The 22683-nt window shown below is 40.4% G+C and overlaps 1 protein-coding gene across 1 annotated transcript in view; it reads right to left on the reverse strand.

Annotated features, from left to right (window-relative positions):
• Positions 1–6280: 6280 nt before the first annotated feature.
• The window catches only part of SVOPL (SVOP like), a 63576-nt gene continuing 47173 nt past the window's right edge, over positions 6281–22683 (reverse strand). The window contains exons 12-14 of the mRNA XM_042927644.1: positions 20745–20834; positions 7083–7196; positions 6281–6621 (exon numbers count right to left, since the gene is read on the reverse strand). Coding sequence (XP_042783578.1) covers positions 6610–6621; positions 7083–7196; positions 20745–20834 — 216 coding nt within the window. The 3' untranslated portion in view covers positions 6281–6609. The remainder of the gene's footprint in view (positions 6622–7082; positions 7197–20744; positions 20835–22683) is intronic.

A 22683-nucleotide genomic window follows, 5' to 3' on the forward strand; every position in this document is an offset into this window, starting at 1 on the left:
TTTTTAACGGAAAACCAAATTCTAATTTTGTACCAGTGTATTTTTTATATTAAAACTCATTTTTCAAAGAAATCCATTCCAGTCTTAGCTTAACCACACAGAAACTTCCTTTTCCACAACCCTTCAAAAACTTTTTAAACATTCATTCAGATTTTGCCCTTTTTTTCCTCTCATTCTGGCACAATCCATTGTTTCCCTTTGAACAAATTGTTATACTTTTTCCTTTAGTGAAAACACATCTTCATATCTGATGCCTTTTCTTACCCCAAATACATCTTACTCTTATGCAGAGATGTTTCCTTTATTCATATATATGGTTTAGAATTATTAACACCCTCAGAGTCATTAATTGTTCAACAGTAAGCATTTGTGGACTCTTATGCTAGCACTTTGTGGATTGTCAAATGTGTAGATACATTCTATAATCTCTAGAAGTATATTCCTCACAGAAAATTTTTCAGTGTGGCACAAAACATGTTTAACAGACCCAAATAGTTTTATTTCGCTTGTAAAAGGAAGCCATATGTGGATAAACCTCTGTTCGGTAGTTAAGGTCTCAGTATTTTATCTTACTTGTAAATGATCTAGATATTCAGTGAATATCCACCATTTAATTTACCTCAGTGTAACTTTAAAGTTTCCTGTCACAGAAAAATTTTGGAAACAATTTTTTTTTTAATTTTTTTAATGTTTATTTTTGAGAGAGTCGGGGAGGGGCAGGGAGAGAGGGAGTCATAGAAGCCAAAGCAGGCTCCAGGCTCTGAGCTGTCAGCACAGAGCCTGACGCATTCAAGCCCATGAACCCTGAGATCATGACCTGAGCCAAAGTCAGATACTTAACCAACTGAGCCACTCAGGTGCCCCTGGAAACAATGCTTAAGGAGACATACCATAAACCATAATTATTGTTGAAAAGTTTATTTGTAAACTTTTCTATCTAGTTAATGATGAGGGAGCATAAGCCAAGGGGAAGTTTCCAAAGGGATTTTCATATGCTAAAGAAGCCTTACAGGATAACTGAGGCTTAGCTATTTTCAAGCTAAGGTAGTTTTTCTCCCTAGCAAAGCATTAACATTAAGACAGTAGGGAGTTGCCAGAGAAATGTTCTTCTCACCCTGCCTCAAATATTTGTCACTGGGTTGCAAGTTATAAAGAAATTTTACCTTCCATTTCCTTCTTGCCTTTGTTCCCCACATCACTATGGAGGGGAAAGTGATATTAGGGCTCTAGGAAACTGAGTCCATAGGTTTCTGGAGATCAGGCTATTGATAAGATTGCCTTTTTTCTTGTAATTTACTAAGCCATTTGTAAACTGATGGAGACTCCTGTCCTGTGTGTTTGCTTCCCCTTTCCCTGGACAGCCAGGAGTGCCTGAGGATTATCACACATATCCCACCAGGGCAGGGTGGGAGGTGGGGATATTCCAGCTTCTGCTTTGCTCTCAGCTTGCCTTATGCTCCCTCATCAGTTGATGTACTTGTTCTTTAGATTACTCATGAGACATTGAACAGCTAACCATCACCTTATCTTTCTTGCTGACAAATTCTCTAACAGAAAACATGAGCTTATTTGACTTTGAGTAAACTAGATAGAATACAAGTCCTATGTCTATATTATATTTAATACTGGTAACTCTAAAGACTTGTCTGTTTTAATTAAGACAACGAAATTAGCTTTTAAAAAAAAAAAAAAGATTATCCTAGTTCGCTTGAACTTGAAAAACATTTGGGTTAGTTTCTGTATTTCAGAGAGTATATTTGATTTATATAAACACTTGTTTTTAAGCAACTTAAAGCTCTTTGCAAATTAATTTTGGCACTGCCCTCTGAAGGTAGAAAAAAATCACATCTATAACATTTTTAGACATGTATGTATATGCACATATATGTACACATATATAAACATACAGATGCAAACGGATCCCCACTAATTTATAAATAATTGGATCCAAATTGTCTTTCTAGCAGATAAATAAATTTACCTGATCAGATGGCTCAAACTTTTTACTAGTATTTCTGGAGAAGACTTAAAAGATTTTTCACTTACCTAATTTCTAAATAGACTTAAAGTAAGAATTGCCTCCCTGAGGATTGCATTCCAAAGAGGTGGCCCTAGATGTTTCCTAGAAAAGACGGGTTAGGACATTTACATCTCAAAGGCACAGAAAGAATGCAAGTTCCTCTAAGAGAATCTTTGTTGCCTAAAACCAGAATTTTTACAGAATCAAGACTTTTGAGATGAATAGAGGAGGTTTGGGAATTGGTAAAAAGGAGGGGTGGCCTTTTTCTGTTCTTGTAAAGACTCAGTTTGTAACACAAAGATAGTTGTTTATAATTCCTCAAAGAGTTGGGTTGCACCCTGAGTGCTATTAAGGAAGGGGCTGACCTACCTATCCAACTACTTTATCTTCAATTTGCTCTTTTGTATCTGGGAGATTATCTCCAACTAAGAGAAATCAGAAGATTCCTGTGTTCTTGATTTAGAGCTGTTTGTCTTTGGAGCCCTATCTCACAACCAAGATCATGACCTGAGTCAAAATCATCAGTACAATGCTTAACCAACTAAGCCATCCAGGCACCCCATTATTTGGCCAACTTCTGACCATAGGGTACTGATGAGGTTTTGGGATGATGGTGGGGTTTGGAGCTGACAGTGAAGAAAGAATTCTTGAAGACATCTTTGATGCAAAAAGGTGATTTTTATTAAGGCACAGGGACAGGACCCATGGACAGAAAGAGCTGTGTAGAATGACTAGTTATACACTATGGACTTGGGGGCGATAAAGTCAAAAGGTAAGTTTCCAAGGAGACTAATATGCTCAAGACTCACAGATTACTGGAGGCCTAGCTATTATCAAGCTAAAATGGTTTGTCCCCCTAGCAAGGCATTAACATTAAGACAGTAGGGAGTTCCTAGGATTGCCTTTTTCTTGTAAACTGGTGGAGACTCCTACCAGTTTAACCGTTTGGTTATTTTCTCCCTTTCTGGTTTGGGGTAGCCAGGAATGTCCAAGGAATTTCACACATATCCCACCTGGGGTGGGGGAGGGGGGTGCTGGGCAGGGGAGGGGGGGGAAGGGGGGGGAAAGGGGGGGAAGGGGAGAGGATAGCTTGTACTTGGCCTTCAGCCTACCTTATGCTCCCTCATCAGTACCATGGAGTTCCATTTTAAAAAGGTCTTTGAATTACTTTGTCAAGTTTCAATGAGCACAAAGAAACATTCATTCAGATTTTGCCCTGGCAATATTGAACCACCCCAGAAGACTCACTCTTCACCAGCTTCAGCCAGTTTTCCAAGGATCTCACTTTGTAAGTGTTTCCATTAATTTTAGCTTCCCCTTGGCTGTTTAAGGGAATAACTGATAGTGATTTACAAGAGAAGCCCTCAGGGTCCCATCAACCCTAGCCTGGAGGGAGGGGGGGTGTGGGGCAGAGGTCCCTCCTTTGAGTAGATAAGGAGGCATTCAGATTTGATAAAACCTTCAAGAACAATCTTTTTTCCAGTGTCACAGTTGATTGCACCAATCTGTGGTTCTGTGCTTTAATGGACCCCCCAGGATGGGTGCAACAGGGGAGGCCCAGCTGTTGTCTTAGGTTTCTGGCTTTGGAACTGTTGCAGTTTTAAGGCCACCAAAGTCAAGGACACTTGTTTATGGCCCAGTGGTCTCTTCAGAGTGGAAAGGCAATTCAGGTAATGAATTAGTAGACTGAGTACTCAGGTAAAGGAAGATTGAAGGGGTTGTAGATGTCCCGTGGTCTTAGAGTCTTTTAGGTAACTCTTGTGTCTGTTTAACTTCTCATTAGCCTTTTGTACTGAATCAGTGAATGTATTTTGGAATTTTGGAGACTTCTACATACCAATTAAAATAGGTATCCCATCCTGGTTGTTGATAAGGGAACCCTTCAAGTGCACTTCTAGTCAGTAGATTGAGCTTCCAGGACCACACTTCTTAGACATTAAGTAGGTGGGCTGGAAGGTAAAGCACTCAGTTCTCTGAGACTTGAACATCTTATTCCTTTAAGCCTTGGGTTTCTCTGAGCCAAATTAATACCTAAGAGGGATGTACTGGAAGGTTAGGATTTTGTGGTGTTTTCTATGTACCTTGTGACACAGAGTTTTTTTTCTTGAGGTTGCTAAGTGACCTAGTGTTTGTTCTGTGACCAATATGTCCTTGCATGGAGTCTGGGCACACTGGCCACTTCAATCTAACATCTTTGCTCAATTCCCCACCTACCAACTTTGCACCTTTGGCTTCCAAGATTCTTATTAGCAGTGGCTTTTAATAGTCCAACTTGTGCCTATTTCCATTGTGTTGTGCCATTGGTTAGAAGAGGTCAAATTTCTTATTTCCCCACATCTCCCAGAAGTTTATGCAATGGATATACCTCCAAGCTTTAGGAGTTCCCTAACTGCTGCCTCTCTTTGCAGATTCCCACTATAATTGTCTGGAACCTTTCTGGGAACTATATTTTAATATATACATATTTTTATATATCATCATATATAAATATATATTTTTAAACCTATAGTTTGTTTAGATCAGAGAGTTGCACTCAAAGCCTGGAGTGACTCATCCACAGCCTTTGGTTTTGACTAGAATAACAGAGAACTCAAAGTGTTTATCAGGTTCCTTGCCTGTGTGTTTCATTGTCCCACAAGCCATTGGCAGTCAGCTTCAGATTATCCTCATTGCCAAAATCAGTTAAAAATGATTAAAGAAGAGGGGCACCTGGGTGCCTCAGTCAATTAAGCTTCCAACTTTGGCTCAGGTCATGATCTGATGGTCTGTGGGTTTGAGCCCTGCATTGAGCTCTGTGCTGACAGCTCAGAGCCTGGAGCCTGCTTCAGATTCTGTGTCTCCCTCTCTCTCTGCCCCTCCCCCGCTCACACTCTGTCTCTCTCTCCTTCAAAAATAAATAAACATTAAAAAATATGTTTAAAAAAATGATTTAAGAAGACAACATAGGTGATTCAAACAAACCTTATCTGATGCTTTATGAAGCAGGCAATGTCCACTCCCAAGAGCCCAGAGACCTGCAACCTGGGCCAGAAGGCAGGAAACTTTTATAGGATTAAAAGATAAGGAAGAAAGTAAGTGGCCACAGTTGGCTTGGTGCCAGCTGACTGAACACACTATTTCTGGCCAAGTGGAACATTTACAGGGACATGAAAGTTATCTAAATTTCAGTTTGCTGATTAGGCACCCTGGGCAGGAGCTGATTCCTCTTGGGCCTAAAAATTTATTTCAGCTATGACCTGTTAGCCAAATTTAACCTATGGCCATCTTTTCAATAGTCTGAGAGCTAGCAATGCTTTTTACATTTTTAAACATTACTTAAATGTTTTTTATTTATTTCTGAGAGAGCAAGAGCTAACGGGAGGGGGCAGAGAGAGGGAGGGAGAGACAATCCCAAGCAGGATCCACACCGTCAGTGCAGAGCCCAGTGTGGGGCTCGAACTCACGAACTGTGAGATCATGACCTGAGCTGAAATTGAGTTGGACATTTAACCGACTGAACCACCCAGGCACCCCTTTGCATTTTTTAAGGCTAGTGGAGTGTTGGGGGTGTGTGAGAGAGACCATGTTTAGCTCACAGAGTCTTAAATACTGTCTGGCCCTTGACAGGAAAAGTTTCCTGACTTTAAGCTATTTGTGCCTCTTGTTCAAATAGGGGTGACTTGTACCCTCATGGAAGCAGGGATATAAACCCTATCATAGTTTGGTAATACAGTGATACTTGATTCTAGTTGCAGTGAGTTCTTTTTTCCCCTGCAGAGGGGGGATAGGAGGAATTGATGAGCCAAGCCATAGGGTCCCCAGTTTTAGAGGTGTCCGCAGTAAGCCTGAATAGCAATCAAAGAATCTAAATGTAAAAGCCTTCGGTGTTTTCTTTCCACACCATACCTAACCTACTAAAGTGATATGCACAGGTGTGATGTCCTGTGTGAAAGCAGTTGCTTAACAAAGGGCAAATGGTGACATGATGTCAGAGAGCTTGCTGCACTTTCATTTTTTTAAATCTCATCATGGGAATCAAAGATTCTCCCATAAAGTAATGAAATTAGAATACAAATAGAATGGGAAAAAAATAGTGTATTCCCAGCTTCTTCCTAATTATATACAAGACTCATACTCATTTAAGCATATTTTATAAATAAGCAACTTTCATCAACACGGAGGCAATTTAAATGCTCGTTTTTGCCGTGAAGTTGGTGACTGTTGTGAAAGGCTTAATGATACAACCCCAAGTTCATGCCTTAGCTACAAAATTTCAGTCCAACTTTTGCTACAAACCTCATGGGAGAATATCAAGTATATATGCGCTTTCTCTGAGAAACTTTACTTCCCCCTGCCCATCTCCCATAGACCTACCCTTCCCATCTTTGAAGTATATTTTTACAAAAGTTCTCTGTAGTCTCCCAAAAAAGACAGGAATATAAAATTAACCCACCTCATTCTCATGTGCCTTATTTTTCAGAAATACGTAATCAGTTTCTTAATTACCAAGTAGCATACAGAAATTAAACCAGGTCTTTAAAACTGTGCCACAGCTCTTTGTAAACACAAAATGCATTTTTCTTCTCCGGTAGACATTGGTTCGCAGGTCTTCATTTAATTTGCTGGAATAAGAAGTGATTTAGTAGATCAATACATTTAATAAAAAGGCTTCTCCATTCATCCTCAGCTGTCAGACACTAGAAACTAGTAATAGATGATTTCTTAATAAACTTACAATGAATTAAGAGCCTCACATTTACCTTTGTGTACCTGGTAATGGCAATGGTAGTTTTATAGTTGTTATTTTAGTGGAATACAGACATTATTCAGGGAAAATCACACCACACTATCGTCTTTGAAGAGTTTAGCAAAGGTTTGGAGTGAATAATTGGTTACTCTAGCTTCAGTGCTGCTCAAAGTTACATGCAAGCCAACTGGATACTCAGGCTTTTTACTCAACACCATTGTGTTAGTACACACCTGGATGTCATGTCTACTTCAAAGAATTTCCATGCTCCAAGGTCATGTCCTTTGGTCAAAAGGTGGTAGCTGAGAATACCTAAGAGATTTCTGCATCACTTACCTGTAGAGCTCGTCCTTTGGTCTCAATAGGGAGAGTAAAGGCAGAAATGGCACATACAATGCAGACTGATGAGAAAAGACACAGGGCCCCCAGGAAGGATGCGCTCATAAGAACCTGCAAGTCACAAGGAATGACTCCATTTATTGTGTCCCAGTCACTTGTCAGCTGATTTTTTTTATGTCAAAGGGGAAATCATCTCTCCACAGACATGAAAGAATGTCTTTTGCAGCCATTCTATAAATTGTGCCTTCCCGACGCCTCAGGGGAGTTATTTATTTGGGCCCAGCTACTGCAGGCATTTTGTGTGATTCTGTGAGTGGGGACTGACATAAGCATGTACTGGCCAGGTCAGACCTCTCTGCACCCACTCCTCCGGCATCTCCAGAGCAAACCAGTACCTAGGAAAGGTAAAAAGATCTGGTTTTCCCACACTCTCATACCAGTTTAGTTTTTTCAACCTCTAGTTCATTTTATGCAGAACTCCCTCTGCCAAACATCCACTTGTCCCCTTCAGTTCTGACAGGATGAATTAGGGAAAAAGGTTTTGGAGATGTAATCTGTAGTGTCTGGAAAGATGACATGTCTATCTATGTTCATGATGTTTCAGGTGTGACAATCGAAACTGGTGTTCATTTTTCCACATTCAGAATGAATTTCTACCAATTTGTACACAACCTTTGGCTGAGATCATGCTGTGTTACTAGCTAGTTCACACATTACCATTTCCTACATCCATTAACCCAGAGCTGCCTGAAGTTGCAAAACCTAACTGCTCTCCTAGCTAGGACCAGAGGCAACTGCATTTTGGGTTTGGGGGGTTTTTGTTTTGTTTTGTTTTTAGCTTCCCTACAGAGAAACCGTGCTGGGCTTCCTAACAGGGCTCTAGCCACCTAGTAGATGTGAGTGGATAGTCTTCCAGTAAGTTCCTTTCTGCCTAAAGTCAGTTTCTCTTGTTTGTAACCAAGAACCCTAATGCCTGATTATAAAAATAATTTGAGAATTCTGTTACAATTCTCAATTGAGAATTCTCTGTTCTCTGTTACAATTCCTGGATTTCCAGGCCCCCCTTTGATGTACTGTATCAAAAAGAAAGATCTATTCATCTCTACTTCTAAAATCCAGCCCAGAACAGGAACAAAGAGGGACATTACACAGTGATAAAAGGTTTAGTCAATGAGGAAACAATTTGGAAGGTTTACGTACCAAAAAGCTTCAAAATATATTCAGTAAAAACTGAATGGAGATCTAGATAGATCCACATACAGTTGGAAACTTCAAGACTGTCCTCCCTCAACAATTGATAGAACTAGGCAGAAAATGGAGGCTATAGAAGAACTTCATGACACCATCAACCAACAGGGTCTAACTGACATTTACAGGACACCTTACCCAACAGCAGCAAAGTACGTTTTCTTTTCTACTGCCCCTGCAACATTCACTAAGATAGACCATGTTCTGCGGCATAAAATGAACCTAAAAGATTTAAAATCCTAGAATGTGTTCTGACTAAAAGAGTGTCAAACTGAAATAACAGAAATATAACAGCAAAATCTCCACTTCTAATCCATGGGTCAAATCTCAAAAATAAAAACAACAGGGGCGCCTGGGTGGCGCAGTCGGTTAAGCGTCCGACTTCAGCCAGGTCACGATCTCGCGGTCCGTGAGTTCGAGCCCCGCGTCAGGCTCTGGGCTGATGGCTCGGAGCCTGGAGCCTGCTTCCGATTCTGTGTCTCCCTCTCTCTCTGCCCCTCCCCCGTTCATGCTCTGTCTCTCTCTGTCCCAAAAATAAATAAAAAAACGTTGAAAAAAAAAAATTTAATAAAAAAAAAAAAATAAAAAATAAATAAAAACAACAAAGAATATTAAATGTGTGAGACACAATAGGGACAAAAAATAAAAAAATAGGAATAAATAAGAAATGTGTAGGACGTATATGAAGAAAATTGTAACTAAAGAATATGTAAAATTGAGTAAATCTAGTTCTTAGAAAATTGTGAAAGTATACTTCTCAAAGTCATCTGTAATTCTAATGGATTCTCAATCCAAATTCCAGTAGGATTTTTTTTTTTTAGTCAATTTAGGGGAAAAAAATTGACCCTAAGGTTTATTGGAAAGAATTAACATGCAAGGAAAATCTGGAAATTTCTGAGAACAAATGCAAGTGAGAGAATCTGAGGGAAGTCACCAGCCTAAGTGGTAATAACGTTCTAACCATGAGCAGTGTGATACTGGTGCCAAAATAGAATCCAGTATGGAAGTGGGGGTTTCCAACAATGGAGTCATGTTAAATCAACTGAGAATAGCCAGACAAAAGGATGATTAGTGGCCCTGGGAACAACTAGCTAGCCATTGTTTTGTTGATTTTTAAAGCTGAATTCTTACCTCAGGCCTTAAGCAGAAATAAATTGTGAAAAGATCAAAGAATTTAATGTTTTAGATGAAAACACTGAAAGCTGTTAAACTGGTAGTATATTGGAAATATTTTTAGAAATAATGCATGAATGATGAAGGCCAATAAACATGATACAAAACATTAACTCTAGAAGTGAAAATACTTGGTAAATTGACTACATAAAAATTTAAAATTTTGCAATATGTAGATATATGTGTAGATAGATGGAGAGTTTGTGTATGTGTGTTTATATATGAGCCTAGGTACATATATACTCACACAGATGTACATAGACAAGTTACAACATTTGATAACTGCTGGTAGCCCATCACCCCTTCCCTTCTATTCTTCCAATTTCCTTTTTTTTTTAATGAAACCAGGAAGACAATGACTATAAAACCTAACAAAAATAAAATACATACACACAAAACCCCAACTGCCCTCTCAAGTGTATTGATTCAAAAATTGTAAATAAGTACCAGTAAATAAAACCTAGGGGTTCACTAACAAAACACTGGCTAAGTGGACCCTCGCTGCTATCCCCTGCACCACGGTGTGAAAGTTCTCCCCACCCACTCCTGCTCCCTCCCTCATTTGCCCTGCCAGGTGTTCCCCAACAAGTCTCTTGCACATTGAATTCTCTGTTAGCATCAGCTTTCCCAAAGACTGAAACTATTTCAGTAAAATAGTTGGATACAAAATCAATATAAAAAATAAATTCAGGAGCACCTGGCTGGGTCAGAGGAGCATGTGACTCTTGATACTGGGGTCATGAGTTCAAACCCCATGTTGGGTATAGAGATTACTTAAATAATAAAAAATAAATGCATTTTCTATATTAAAACATTCAAAAACAATGTTTTAACTTGTATTCTTTTTTGACAGAGTGCAAGTGGGGACAGGCAGAGAGAGAGGGAGACACAGAATTGGAAGCAGTCTCCAGGCTCTGAGCTGCCAACACAGCACCCAATGCAGGGCTCCAACCCACGAACCGTGAGATCATGACATGAGATCATGACCTGAGCTGAGAGTAGGATGCTCAACCAACTAAGCCACCGAGGTGTGCCCCTCAAAAAATGTTTTGATGCCTACTACATGCCAGGTACTGGAGGAGCTAGAAATACAAAAGATAGTAAAACAAGCCCATATTGTCCTCACAGGGCTTAAAGTGTTGGAAGAGAGCAATTTTGAATAGCCTGGCAAAACAAATCAGCAATTATAATCTGATAATCTGAAGGAAAATTTCAAGGGGTCATAAAAGCTCACAGCAGAGAGACCAGACTTAATTTAAGGCATCAGGGAGGGCTTTTCTGAGCAGAGAATCCTAGCTTACTGGAAGTGGAGACAGGGTAGAAAGGGAGAAGTTTCCAGTCCATGGGAATAGCAAGTGAGAGAATCCCGGAAGGCGGTAACTGTGGTAATCAACTACAAACACCAGATTGCTTACAGCTAGGTAAATGGGTATGAGCACAAGGTTGGGAGCCTTAGTGGTGGAGTCTTGTAAACCAAGTTGAGGATCTGGGTCTTCGTCTAAGAGGAAGGGCAAGACAATAAAGGATTATAAACAAAAGAACACAGATCAACATGGATACAGGGAGGAGAGGAAGTTGAAGGAGAGTAAGAGCTTGCAGAATAGTCCGGATGCTCTCTTGGCAGCCCAGTGTGGTGAGGGTAGTTTGAACCAGAGTGGTGCAGGTGGTGAAAAAGGAGGGAAGGTGAATTATGCAGGATCTACTAGGAGGCTAAATCCACATGGTTGGGGACTGAATAGCTGGGGAGGGTGAAGGGAGTGAAGACCAGGTTGGAAAGTGACAACATTCACTGATGGGGACTGTGTAAGAGGAATGCGTTTGGGAAAGATATCCTGAGTATGATTTTGAGACATTTGAGTGGAAATGCCCAGGAGGTGATTACATTCATGAATCCGGAGTTCAGAAGAAGGACCTAGTCCAGAGATACAAAGTTGGGATTCATGAGCAAATGACTGGTAACTAAAATCATAAAAATTGGTGAAATCACCTACATGGAGATAGATTATAAAAAGATGAGGGTCTAAAACTGAGCACCGAGAATCCTCAACAATAGAGAAAAAGCAGAGGAAGATCAATCACAAGTTGAGAAGGAACAGCTGGCGATCCAGGAGAAAACCCAAAGTGTGCCAGGTGATGGATGCCAAGGGAAGAGGTAGCCATCAGTGTTTACAGTGAGGGAGAAGTCAAGTGTGATGGGAGATTAAAACAAGGTTTGAATTTAGAGACATGGTCATCATCAGAGACACCATCAAGAATCATTTTGGTGGAGTAGGGATGGCTGCAGCAGGTTTGGGGGCAAGGGAATGAGTGGGGAAAGGAAGTGAGGACAGTGTAGGAAAGGAACCCATTCAAGTAGTTTGGCTGGAAAGAGAAGGAAAGAAAGTCAATGGGGGTGAGTTTACCTTTTGTAAGCTATGGAATCGTAAGTACATTAAATGAGACTTGAGGGGCATCTGGATGGCTCAGTCGGTTAAGCATCCAACTTCAGCTCAGGTCATGATCCCACGGCATATGAGTTTGAGCCCTGCATCAGGCTCTGTGCTGATAGCTCAGAGCCTGGAGCTTGCTTCAGATTTTGTCTCCCTCTCTGACCCTCCCCCGCTTGTGCTCTGTCTCTCAATTATAAATAAACATTTTTAAAAAATTTTTTAAATAAATGTTGACTGGAAGCATTCCATCTGGAGGGATAGACTAGAATCACAATACAGATGCGATTATAAATTTGAAAAACTCAAGAGGCTCGAATGAAAAACCATCTTGAATGCATTCAGTGAGCTGGCTGTTTGCAAATCAACAGCTTTTCCAAATACAAATAACTTAGAATGCAAGACTAGAATTTATAATGAAAGCAAATAATCTATTCACAATAACAATGAAAAGCCTTAAAATGCCTAAGAATAAATTTAACAAGATATGCAGGAGCTCTTTGAAGAAACACTAACATGTCAGCAAGGAACAGCATAGAACAAACGTTGAACAAATTGACACAAACTCTGCTCTTAGGAAGATAATACCAAGGGGGAAGAAAAGTCCATTTTTTCCTAAATTAATGGATACATTTAATGAATTAATCATTAAAATCTTAATAGGATTTGGACAGGCAAGGGAGGCACATTGTAATTAAATGATTCTGAGGCTTATCTGAGAAAAAAGAACAATTAGGTGGGGCCTAGGCAGCCAGTTTTGAAAATGTACTATAAATATTCAACTAATAAGAATATGACAATGACGAAACCAGACAGATTAATGGACTAAAATAGTTAGGCTAGAAATAGACCAAGAAATTGTGGAAAGGTAAGCAAATAGACATTTCTAATCCAGGAGTAAAAAATAGGTTATTAAATCAAGTGTGTAGGGACCACTGGCCTTCCATCTAGGGAATCATAAAGCTGTTTGCTGCATTAGGCCTCCTACTGCTGTATCCCAATGGCCTGGGAGAGGACAAGTCAGGGATTTCTCGATCGGAACCAGGGATGCTTTTAAACACTTTTATATGCATGCTATACTTCAATAAAATGCTTATGAATCCTCTCCCCCAAAATGAGAAGTCCACAGAGTATGGGCAAGGAGATGTGTATTTTCACAATCCTAATCACAGAACACAGAAGTTGTAAAGAAAATACTAATAAATTTGTGAACTTACAGTTTCTGTACAAAGCAAGGAGAACATAAATAAGAATGAAAAACAAATGGAAAATTGGGACAAATATTTACAATATGCCGGAAAAATGGTTAAAATCCTCCATGTATGAAGGACTCACCAATCAAGGATTTAAAACTGAATTGGAAAATGGGAAGGACCCTGAATGGACAAGCTAAAAAAGATAAAATACCCAATTAAAATGCGCAAAGAACATTCAGTTTCATTACTCGTCAAAGAAATGCTAAACATAATAACAAAGATCATTTATTGCCAGTGAGACTAGCAAATATGACAAAGACTGACAAACCCAGTTGGCAAATCTGTGAAGCAGCAAGACCTTACTCACCAGTGCAACATTCCAAAGGAGAGTTTTAGCACAATGTGTCAAAATGGAAAATGAGCAGACCCCTTGACCTACTTACCACTCCAATTCCTAGGAATTTATCCTAAAGAGATAATCCCAAAGTTAGATAAAAATGCAAGCACGAGGACGCTCATTACTGTTATTTATAATAGAAAAATATCCAATAGTCTAGACCTTCAACAATATAGAACCGATAAAGTAATTGGAAATTTACTTTTGGAATATGCATACAAGTGTCTATTTTTCAGCATCAACAGAGAGCTTGACTTTTATTCCTATGAAAAAAATGTCTGCAATGTATTGTTGCATACAAAAAGCAGACTACAAAATGTATGTTGTTATCAACCTAAAAAGTTCCCATTCAAGATGGCAACATAGGAGGATCCTGAAAGCAACTCCTCTGTGGACAGACTGAATCTACAGCTAAATGGGAAACCATTTCCTCTGAAAGAAACACAGAAACTAGCCGAGCAACTCCTAAGCGTAAGGTAAACAAGAAAAAAATCCACATCAAAACAGTAGGAGAGGCTGAGACACAATCTTGCCATAAACCCCACCCCTGGTGCAGCCGCCACAATCAGGAGGGAACTTAGAACTCCAAGCTTCTCCCTGAGGACCTAAGGGTTTGAATCCCACATCTGGCACCCCAACTTTTAAGACCTGTGCCTGAGAGATGAGTCCCCACAACATCTAGCTTTGAAAGCCAATGAATGGGCTTGTATCCATGAGATCCACACAGCCACATCAATCTGAGAAACAGTTCTTAAAGGGCTCACATGAACTCACCTGGCTACCTACCCCTCCCTCCCACCCATCCCCGCTCTCCCTCCCCCACCAACTGCCACCCTCCCACACCCCCACCCAGGGTACAGAGGCAACACACTGAAACACATCCAGTCTTTTTGTGAAAGAGGCCTATTTTCTTCTCTTAAAGCATCACCCTGATAGGCAAGCATCTACTTGAACCACAACGAGGAATTTACTGAAATATTCTCCAAATATGGAGGCCAGCAGTTGCCAGCTTTACATCCTCCCTCGACCTTGCTCCAGATCTCTGGTATCTCCAAGGAAGGAGCTCGTGCACATGTCTGGTGCCCTAGTTTTTGTGGCTACTGCCCAGGAGACATCTGATCACCTGTCTCCGATGGCCAGCAGGGCTGAAGTTTATGGGTCCACAGGAATATAACAAGCAAACAGTTCCTGTACTGTAACCAGCTACACCACAGGACACAGCAGTGGAAAGCCAGCACACAGAAACTCTGTCTGTCTGGATTTCTGGAAAAGAGGCCAATTAGCTGATCTTCATAGCTGTAGCCTGTGGTCAGGTGTCTAACTACATACACATTTAGGGGCCAACTGTAATCCTCCCCAGACCCTTCAGAGGGTGAGTGCCATCTTCTCCCTCTGGCTCACTCCAGGTCACCAGCATCTCCCGGAAAGGAGCTTAAACATATGTCTGCCCCAGTTTTGGTGGCTGCCACCCAGGGACACCCCTTGGTCATCTGGTTCTAGTGGCCAGCAGAACTTCTATTCATTGGTCCCATAAGACCGCAACAGACAGAAACAGTTGCCAGCTGGCTGCCTGCCCTCTGACCCCACCCAGAGCACAGCGCAGGCACGGCCGATTGAAACACATTGAAACATGGCAAACACACAACCAGTCTTTCTGTAAAGAGGCCGATTCATTTATCTTCAAGGTGTGGCCTGAGGGGCAGACTTCCACTTCAACATACATTTAGGGGCTGACTACACCACTCTCGAGAGAAGCAGTACCAGCTTCACACTTTCCCTCTGCCCCACCCCATAAAGTAGCAAAAAAACAAAACAAAAAAAACCCCTCCACTAATCTGTGAATGGATACTCAAAATAAAAAGATGTTAAGTGTGACATCAAAAACATAAAATGGGTAAGTAAAAAAATGGATGCCTACAAATGAGTTCAAACTTAAACTGTCATCAACTTAAAATAGACTGTTGTATCTATACAAGGTCTTACATAAGCCTCGTGGTTATCACAAAGCAATAACCTAGAGTAGATACACAAAAGATTAAGAATCCAAGCAAACCTCTACAGAAAATGATCAAGTCACAAAGGGAAAGCAAGAGAAGAAGAAGAAGAACAAAGCCAGAAAACAATGAACAAAATGGTAGTAAGTGCATACGTATCAATAATTACTTTAAATGTAGGACTAAAGTCTTTAATCAGAAGGCACAGAGTGGCTGCATGGCTACAAAAACAAGACCCATCTCAATGTTGTGTATAAGAGACTTACTTCAGATGTAAAAATGCAAACAGACTCAAAGCAAAGGGATGCAAAATTATATTCCATGCAAATAGAAACAAAAAGAAAGCTGCGGTACCTATATTTTATCAGACAAAATAGCCTTTAAGACAAAGACTGTGAAAGACAAAGAAAGGCAATACAAAATGATAATGGGATCAATTCAACAAAAATGACATAGCACTTATATTTATGTACCCAACAGAGAGGCACTAAATATACAAAGCAAATACTAACACACCAAAGGGAGAAATAAGTAGCAATAATACGAGACTTTAATACCACACTTTGATCGATGGATAGATTGTCCAACCAGAAAATCAATAAGGAAACATTGGTCTTAAATGACATGTTAGACCAGATGGACTCAACATATATACAGATTCCATCCAAAAGCAACAGAATACACCTTTTTCTCAAGGATACATGGAATATTCTCCAGGATAGATAATAAATGTGTTAGACCACAAAACAAGTCTTAATAAATTTAAGAAGACTAAACTCCTATCAAGTACCCTTTGCCCCATTAGTATGAAACTAGAAACTAATTACAAGAAGAAACTGGAAAATTCACAATTATGTTGAAATGGAACAACATGTTACTGAACAGCCAAGGAGTCAAAGAAGAAATCAAAGGAGAAATAAAAAAATACCGTGAGATAAATGAAAATAGAAATGCAACATACTAAAACTTATGGATACATAAAAAGCCATTCTAAGAGGGAAGTTCATAGTGATAAAGCCTATTTCAGGAAATAAGAAAGATCTCAACTAAAAAACTTAACTTTATACCACAAGGACCTAGAAAAAGAACAAATGAAGCCTAAAGTTAATAAAAGGTAGGAAATTGGGGCTCAGTCAGTTAAGTGTCTGACTTTGGCTCAGGTCATGATCTCGCAGTTCGTGAGTTCGAGCCCCATATTGGGCTCTGTGCTGAGCTCAGAGCCTAGAACCTGCTTCAGGCTCTGTGTCCCTCTCTCTCTGCTTCTCCCCACTCTCACTCTGTCTCTCTCTCTCTCTCTCTCTCAAAAATAAATACACATTAAAAAAAAATAGAATGTAGGAAATAACAATGATCAAAGTGGAAATAAATGGACACTAAAGAGACAATAGAAAAGATCAATAAAACTAAGAGCTATTTTGGTAAAAAAAAAAAAAAAAAAAGACAATCCTTCAGCTAGACTCACCAAGAAGAGAGAGGACTCAAATCAGAAATGAAAGAGGAAATGTTACAACTAATGCCACAGAAATACAAAGGATCATAACAGACTATTATGAACAATTATATCAACAAATTGGACAACTTAGAAGAAATGGAAAGATTCCCAGAAATATACCGTCTACTAAGACTGAATCATGAAGAAATAGAAAATGTGGGTGTGCCTGGGTGGCTGAGTCAGTTAAGCACCTGACTCTTCATTTCAGCTGAGGTCATGATGTCACGGTTCATGAGATCAAGCCTCATATTAGTCTCTGTGCTGACAACATGGAGCCTGCTTGGAATCCTCTCTGCCCCTCTCCTGCTCATGCTCTCTCTTTCTGAATATAAATAAATAAACCTTAAAAAAAATAGAAAATCTGAACAGGTAAATTACTAGTAAGGAGATTAAATCAGTAATCAAAAAATTCCCAACAAACCCAAGTCTAAGACCATTGGCTACACTGGTAAATTCTGCCAAACATTTAAAGAATCAATACCAATCCTTCTCAAATTCCTTCAAAACATATAAGAGGGAACACTTCCAAACTCATTTTACAAGGCCGGCATTACCCTGATACCTAAGCCAAAATCTTTAATGTTTATTTATTTATTTTCAGAGAGAGAACACCTGGGTGAACAGGGGAGGGGCAGAGAAACAGGGAGAGACAGGATCCCAAGCAGGTGCCCCTAGACCGCTATCTTAAATCATACACAAAAATCAACTCAACTCAACCTAACGCAAAATTCATCATGTCACCTCCCTGCTTAAAACCCTTCGATTATTTCCCACTACTCCTCAGAAAAAAATCCCAACTCCTCAATATGCCTGTCAGGCACTTTCTCTCCCTGTACATCTCTCCCCTTAACTCAGCACAGCTATTTTCTGTTCCTGGAACACCCCAGTCTCAGCCGCATCTCCAGGCCCTTGCACCACCAGTCATCCTACTTGAAATGCTATTTCTCTTTGTAAGTTGTCAACTTCTCATATTCCAGGTTTCAACTCCATTGTCACCTTCCCCGAGAGGTTTTGCCTGCCACCCCTTCGATTATCAAATTACCTCCACAGCACTTATATCATCTGAAATTATCATAATTATTTCATATTTGTAAATTCCCAACTCGAAAGGAAGCCTCTTGAGAGCAAGAATCTTGGGGTGGGTGTTCTGCCAAGCGTTAACAGTAGGCTTTCCCTGGAAAAGTCCCACGGCTACCATATGCTAATTTCCATACTACACTACCACCAAGGGTAATTTCAAGGTCCACCGTGACCACAACCAGCTTGTAAAATTTCCTGAAAACTTAACAGTTCACTTTCACAAGCCAGGGCAGGCCAGCTCCAGCCCCACCACTGGAAACTTGTCTGACTTATTTACTGCTACAACTAAATAAAACTAGAACAATGCCAGGCACAGAGCCAAGTGTGTAGTAAGTGGTGATGGGGTGTTGAGTTGGAATAAAATAAGTCTCAATTCTGTTCAGTCAGATATAGATGGTAGCTAGTTGAGTCCTTTTTTTTTTTTTTTGCCAGCTGCCAAACTGTTTCTAGAATTTGCAGACAATTATTTTGGAGTCAGCTTGTTGAGTGGGTCATTACAAGAGGTTCCTAAGTGAGGAGCAACAGGAGGAGGAAGAGGAGGAGGCAAGAGTGAGGGGAGTGAAAAGGGAAGGGGGAAGAGGAAGAATTAAGTGCAAGGAAAGCTTGTCTCTTGGTTGGTATTTTCCCTGTTGATGGCCGTGCTTCTCAGCAGGCGGTCCACAGACCAATCCCATCAGCTTTGCTCTGGGGACTTGTTACAACTACTGTAGTGGTCCCACAGACCAGCATCTATCTCTGGCCGGAATCTAGCAACCTTCTTGTTACCGTGTTACTCGTAATTCTGACACACACTGAAGTTTGAGAACCACGTCCAAGGGAAGGCTGACAGATTATGAGCTCATTAGAGCGACACGAAGACCTCACTGGAAGCAGCTCACCCCACCCCAAATGCAGGCACATATCCTAGGAGTGGATTCTAACTTCCCATTCCAGATCTGTTAAGAAAGCAAAACATTCCAATTGTATCGTGATTGAAATACCGGACTTAAAAGTACTTTTGTGATTGAGAAACATTTGTTTGAATATTTAGCATTTTGGCCCTATTAGTGATCATTGTTACTATTAGGTAGCATTAATTATTTACTATGTGTCATAGTGCTTTCCATGTGTTAATCTCATTTGATGCTCAGAACAAATCTATGTTGTAGGTGCTATCATTGATCTTTATTTTACAAATGAGGGGGGGCAGATATAGAGACGAGTGACTTAACTATAAAAAGTTGTGACCCTCTGGCTGCAGGACACTAAGCAGACCAGAGCCTTATGGCCCCAGAAGACTCAGTCCCAGTAGGCAATCTTTCCTGGTCCACAAAACCACTAAAAGCCATGTGGTCTCTAGGGTAAATACCCACAAATACCCAGAAAACCTCCTTCAAGTGGTTGAAAAACAGTCTCAATTTCTAATGAAAGCTTGGAAAATAAACTATACCTTGGCCTGATCATCCAGAAACAGGATTAATAATTTACTTCTGTGTTTCACCACTATGTTCTTTTCTGAAAATTGTGAAGTCGTCAGTATAACAGAACTTTGAAAATCACTAGACAAAAGCTGCCCTCATTTTTCCTTAAGATGAGTGGAAAAAGCACTCCCAAAATAGCTAAAAACACACAAACAATTTTATAGCAAATACATGAGACAGACTGCTCAGCCCGCAACAACCTCCTTTCTTTGAAAACTGCATTTCCCCCAGCTGCATTTGTAGGTAACCTTGACTCCTGGTCACAACTGATTTAGCTCAAGTATGAACATCTGACCAGACATGACTAGTGACAGTCCCTTTCTACGGATGCAGAGAGAGTGCATCAGTGTCTTCTGGTGGCTGGATCTAAGGGTCTACGTTTGAGATTCATGGGATGGCCTTGTACACAGGCAAGCATAGTACTGGTCTTCAGGGAGAGTGGGGTAAATCCTGAATGCTCAGAAAGGCAAAGGAGTGACTATGGGCCCAGACGGACATGAGGAAGAGAGGGCCTGAGTCCCTGTTACCACCGCTGCCTGGATCAGATTCTCCCAGGGCCTAGCCTCACTCCTGTCTTTTTGCTGCAGTCAGCTTGGGTGGATTTCCATTTCTGTGGCCAAAAGAGAAGGACCAGTGAAGATGAGCCAGCTGTTTAGCCCTCTGAAGAAACATTACCATGTGTAGCACCATATCTGCCTATATCCTTCCTCAAACAAGGGTCCATCCATGATTCCAGGCCACCTTTGGATTTTTATCCCAGTCTGCACTAGGTTTGCCCTAGCACTAGACTTATGCTGCCCACAAATGCCTCCGGGCACTTCTATAGTCTGTTTTTCAGTTGTGCCCCAGAATAGGGTCAGGGCTCAAACCAACTGTCATTCAACTGCGCAAGCTCCTCGCATCCTCCATTTCTTTTCTATCTTCCCACAACAATGCCCCACAAAATTCAAACCCTGCATGAGATGAAATACAGTTTATTGACCAGCTACAAGCCTGGAAGCTTTTAGTTAGCCTCTCTCCCTAACCCATATTCAACTCAAGAAAAATTGAGTTCATTCAGCAACTCAAGAAAAATCACTAAGTAAACAGAAATCCCTGATTAAACCCTTAACTTGAAAGGACGTGGAATGCATCTTTCCCCATCTACTTTAGACTTCTTCCCCCGCCCCCCTACAAAAACTCCTGGACTGTACCTGGGATATAAATGGTGCCACCATTGCACCAATGCGACACAGGGAGCCGCTGGTCCCCATCCCCAAAGCGCGCATCGTTGTGGGATAGACCTGGAGGGAGGAGCATAAGAAGCATCAGTTTGCTTGGACTTTTTCCTTCCCAAGTCCCCTTCCCTTCCTCCCCTTGCCAAGCTTTGGTATATATCAAATACAAGACTTTTTTTTTTCTTTTCTTTCTTTTTTTGTTTTTTGTTTTGTTTTGAGAGAAAGCATGTGCTCATGAGCAAAGGAGAGGCAGAGAGAGAGGGAGAGAGAATCTTAAGGAGACTCCACACTCAGTATGGAACCCATTGTGGGGCCTGATCTCACAATGGTGAGATCATGACCTGAGCCAAAATTAAAGAGTTGGACACTTAACTGACTGAGCCACCCAGATGCCCCTCAAATACCAGATATTCTATACAGATATATAGGATATGAGATACAGGACATGTGTGTTCTCAGGCATACAACTTTGCATTCTTAAATATCAGAGAAATGATAAACACTTAGCAATTATCCTTTAAATGACCAAATTCCAAAATATGTTTAATTGAATATTCCAAGTATAATTTCAAAAAGGTAAGCTTTGGAATCAAACAGAAGGTTTCCATTTTAAAGCTATAAATGTATAAAGTGGTTCTACTAATGGGGTGCTGGTGTGGCTCAGTTGGTTAAATGTCCGACTTCACTCAGGTCATGATCTCGCGGTCTGTGAGTTCGAGCCCCACATCAGGCTCCGTGCTGACAGCTCAGAGCCTGGAGCCTGCTTCGGATTCTGTGTTTCGCTCTCTCTCTGTCCCTTCCCTGCTTGCACTCTCCCTCTCTCTCAAATAAACATTTAAAAAATAAATAAATGGGGTGCGTGGGTGACTCAGTCTGTTGAGCGTCTGACTTCGACTCAGGTCATGATCTCGCGGTCTGTGAGTTCGAGCCCCACATCAGGCTCTGTGCTGACAGCTCAGAGCCTGGAGCCTGTTTTGGATTCTGTGTCTACCTCTCTCTCTGCCCCTTCCCCACTCATGCTCTATCTCTCTGTCAAACATTAAAAAAAATTGTTTTAATAAATAAATAAAAAATAAAGTGGTTCTACTGAAGGGAAAGAAAATCCTCCCCAAATAATGATTCAGTGAAACCTTTAATACAGATACAGTGAAAAGACTTGACCAGTGTGCCAGGTACATGCTATACCATTCATCACATTCTTGTTGCAGAATTTTATGTCCTGGGGCCCCTGGCTGGCTCAATGAGTAGAGCACACAACTCTTAATCTCAGGGATCTGAGTTCAAGCCCCATGTTTGGCGTGGAACATACTTAAAAGAAAAAAGAATCTTATGGCATAATCTACTTTTTTGATGCAACTTTATTACATTTATAATAAAACTTCATTAATCTAGACTTTATTAATTCCAAATTCTTATAGGAACTGGCAAAAGTAAGCAAATTGTATTTAACACATTATAGGGAGAATACTTAATCTAAGAATGGTTTTTCAAAACTCAAGAATTTTCTCTCAAAGCTATACAATACCAGTAGTTTTTATTTCATTCACTAAAGCAAAGCACATAGCCCCTTTCCTCAGTCACATTTTGTTAAGTAGCATCTGTCAAATACAAAATCAAGAAGCTTTCTGGCCTAGCTGAAACCACCGTTTTTGTAAGAGAAGGTCTAGGAGTTGAGTGCCTTTTTTGGAAGCTTTTTTCTTTTTCTGGAAAATGAGGCTGAAAATGACTAAAAATAATGGATTCAGATACATGGTGACGATATCAGAGCAATGAAAATAAAGTCTTTTTTACATGTTTTGACAATTCTGGGTGGGATAATAGAAGATAATCATCTTCAGGTATATACCTTTGATTTTTTTAGACAACAAGTATCACAAAGATTACTCAGAAATGACCTTTTAAATCAATTTGCCCC

This window comes from Panthera leo, chromosome A2 (genome assembly GCF_018350215.1).
Source record: "Panthera leo isolate Ple1 chromosome A2, P.leo_Ple1_pat1.1, whole genome shotgun sequence".
Taxonomy (NCBI): domain Eukaryota; kingdom Metazoa; phylum Chordata; class Mammalia; order Carnivora; family Felidae; genus Panthera; species Panthera leo.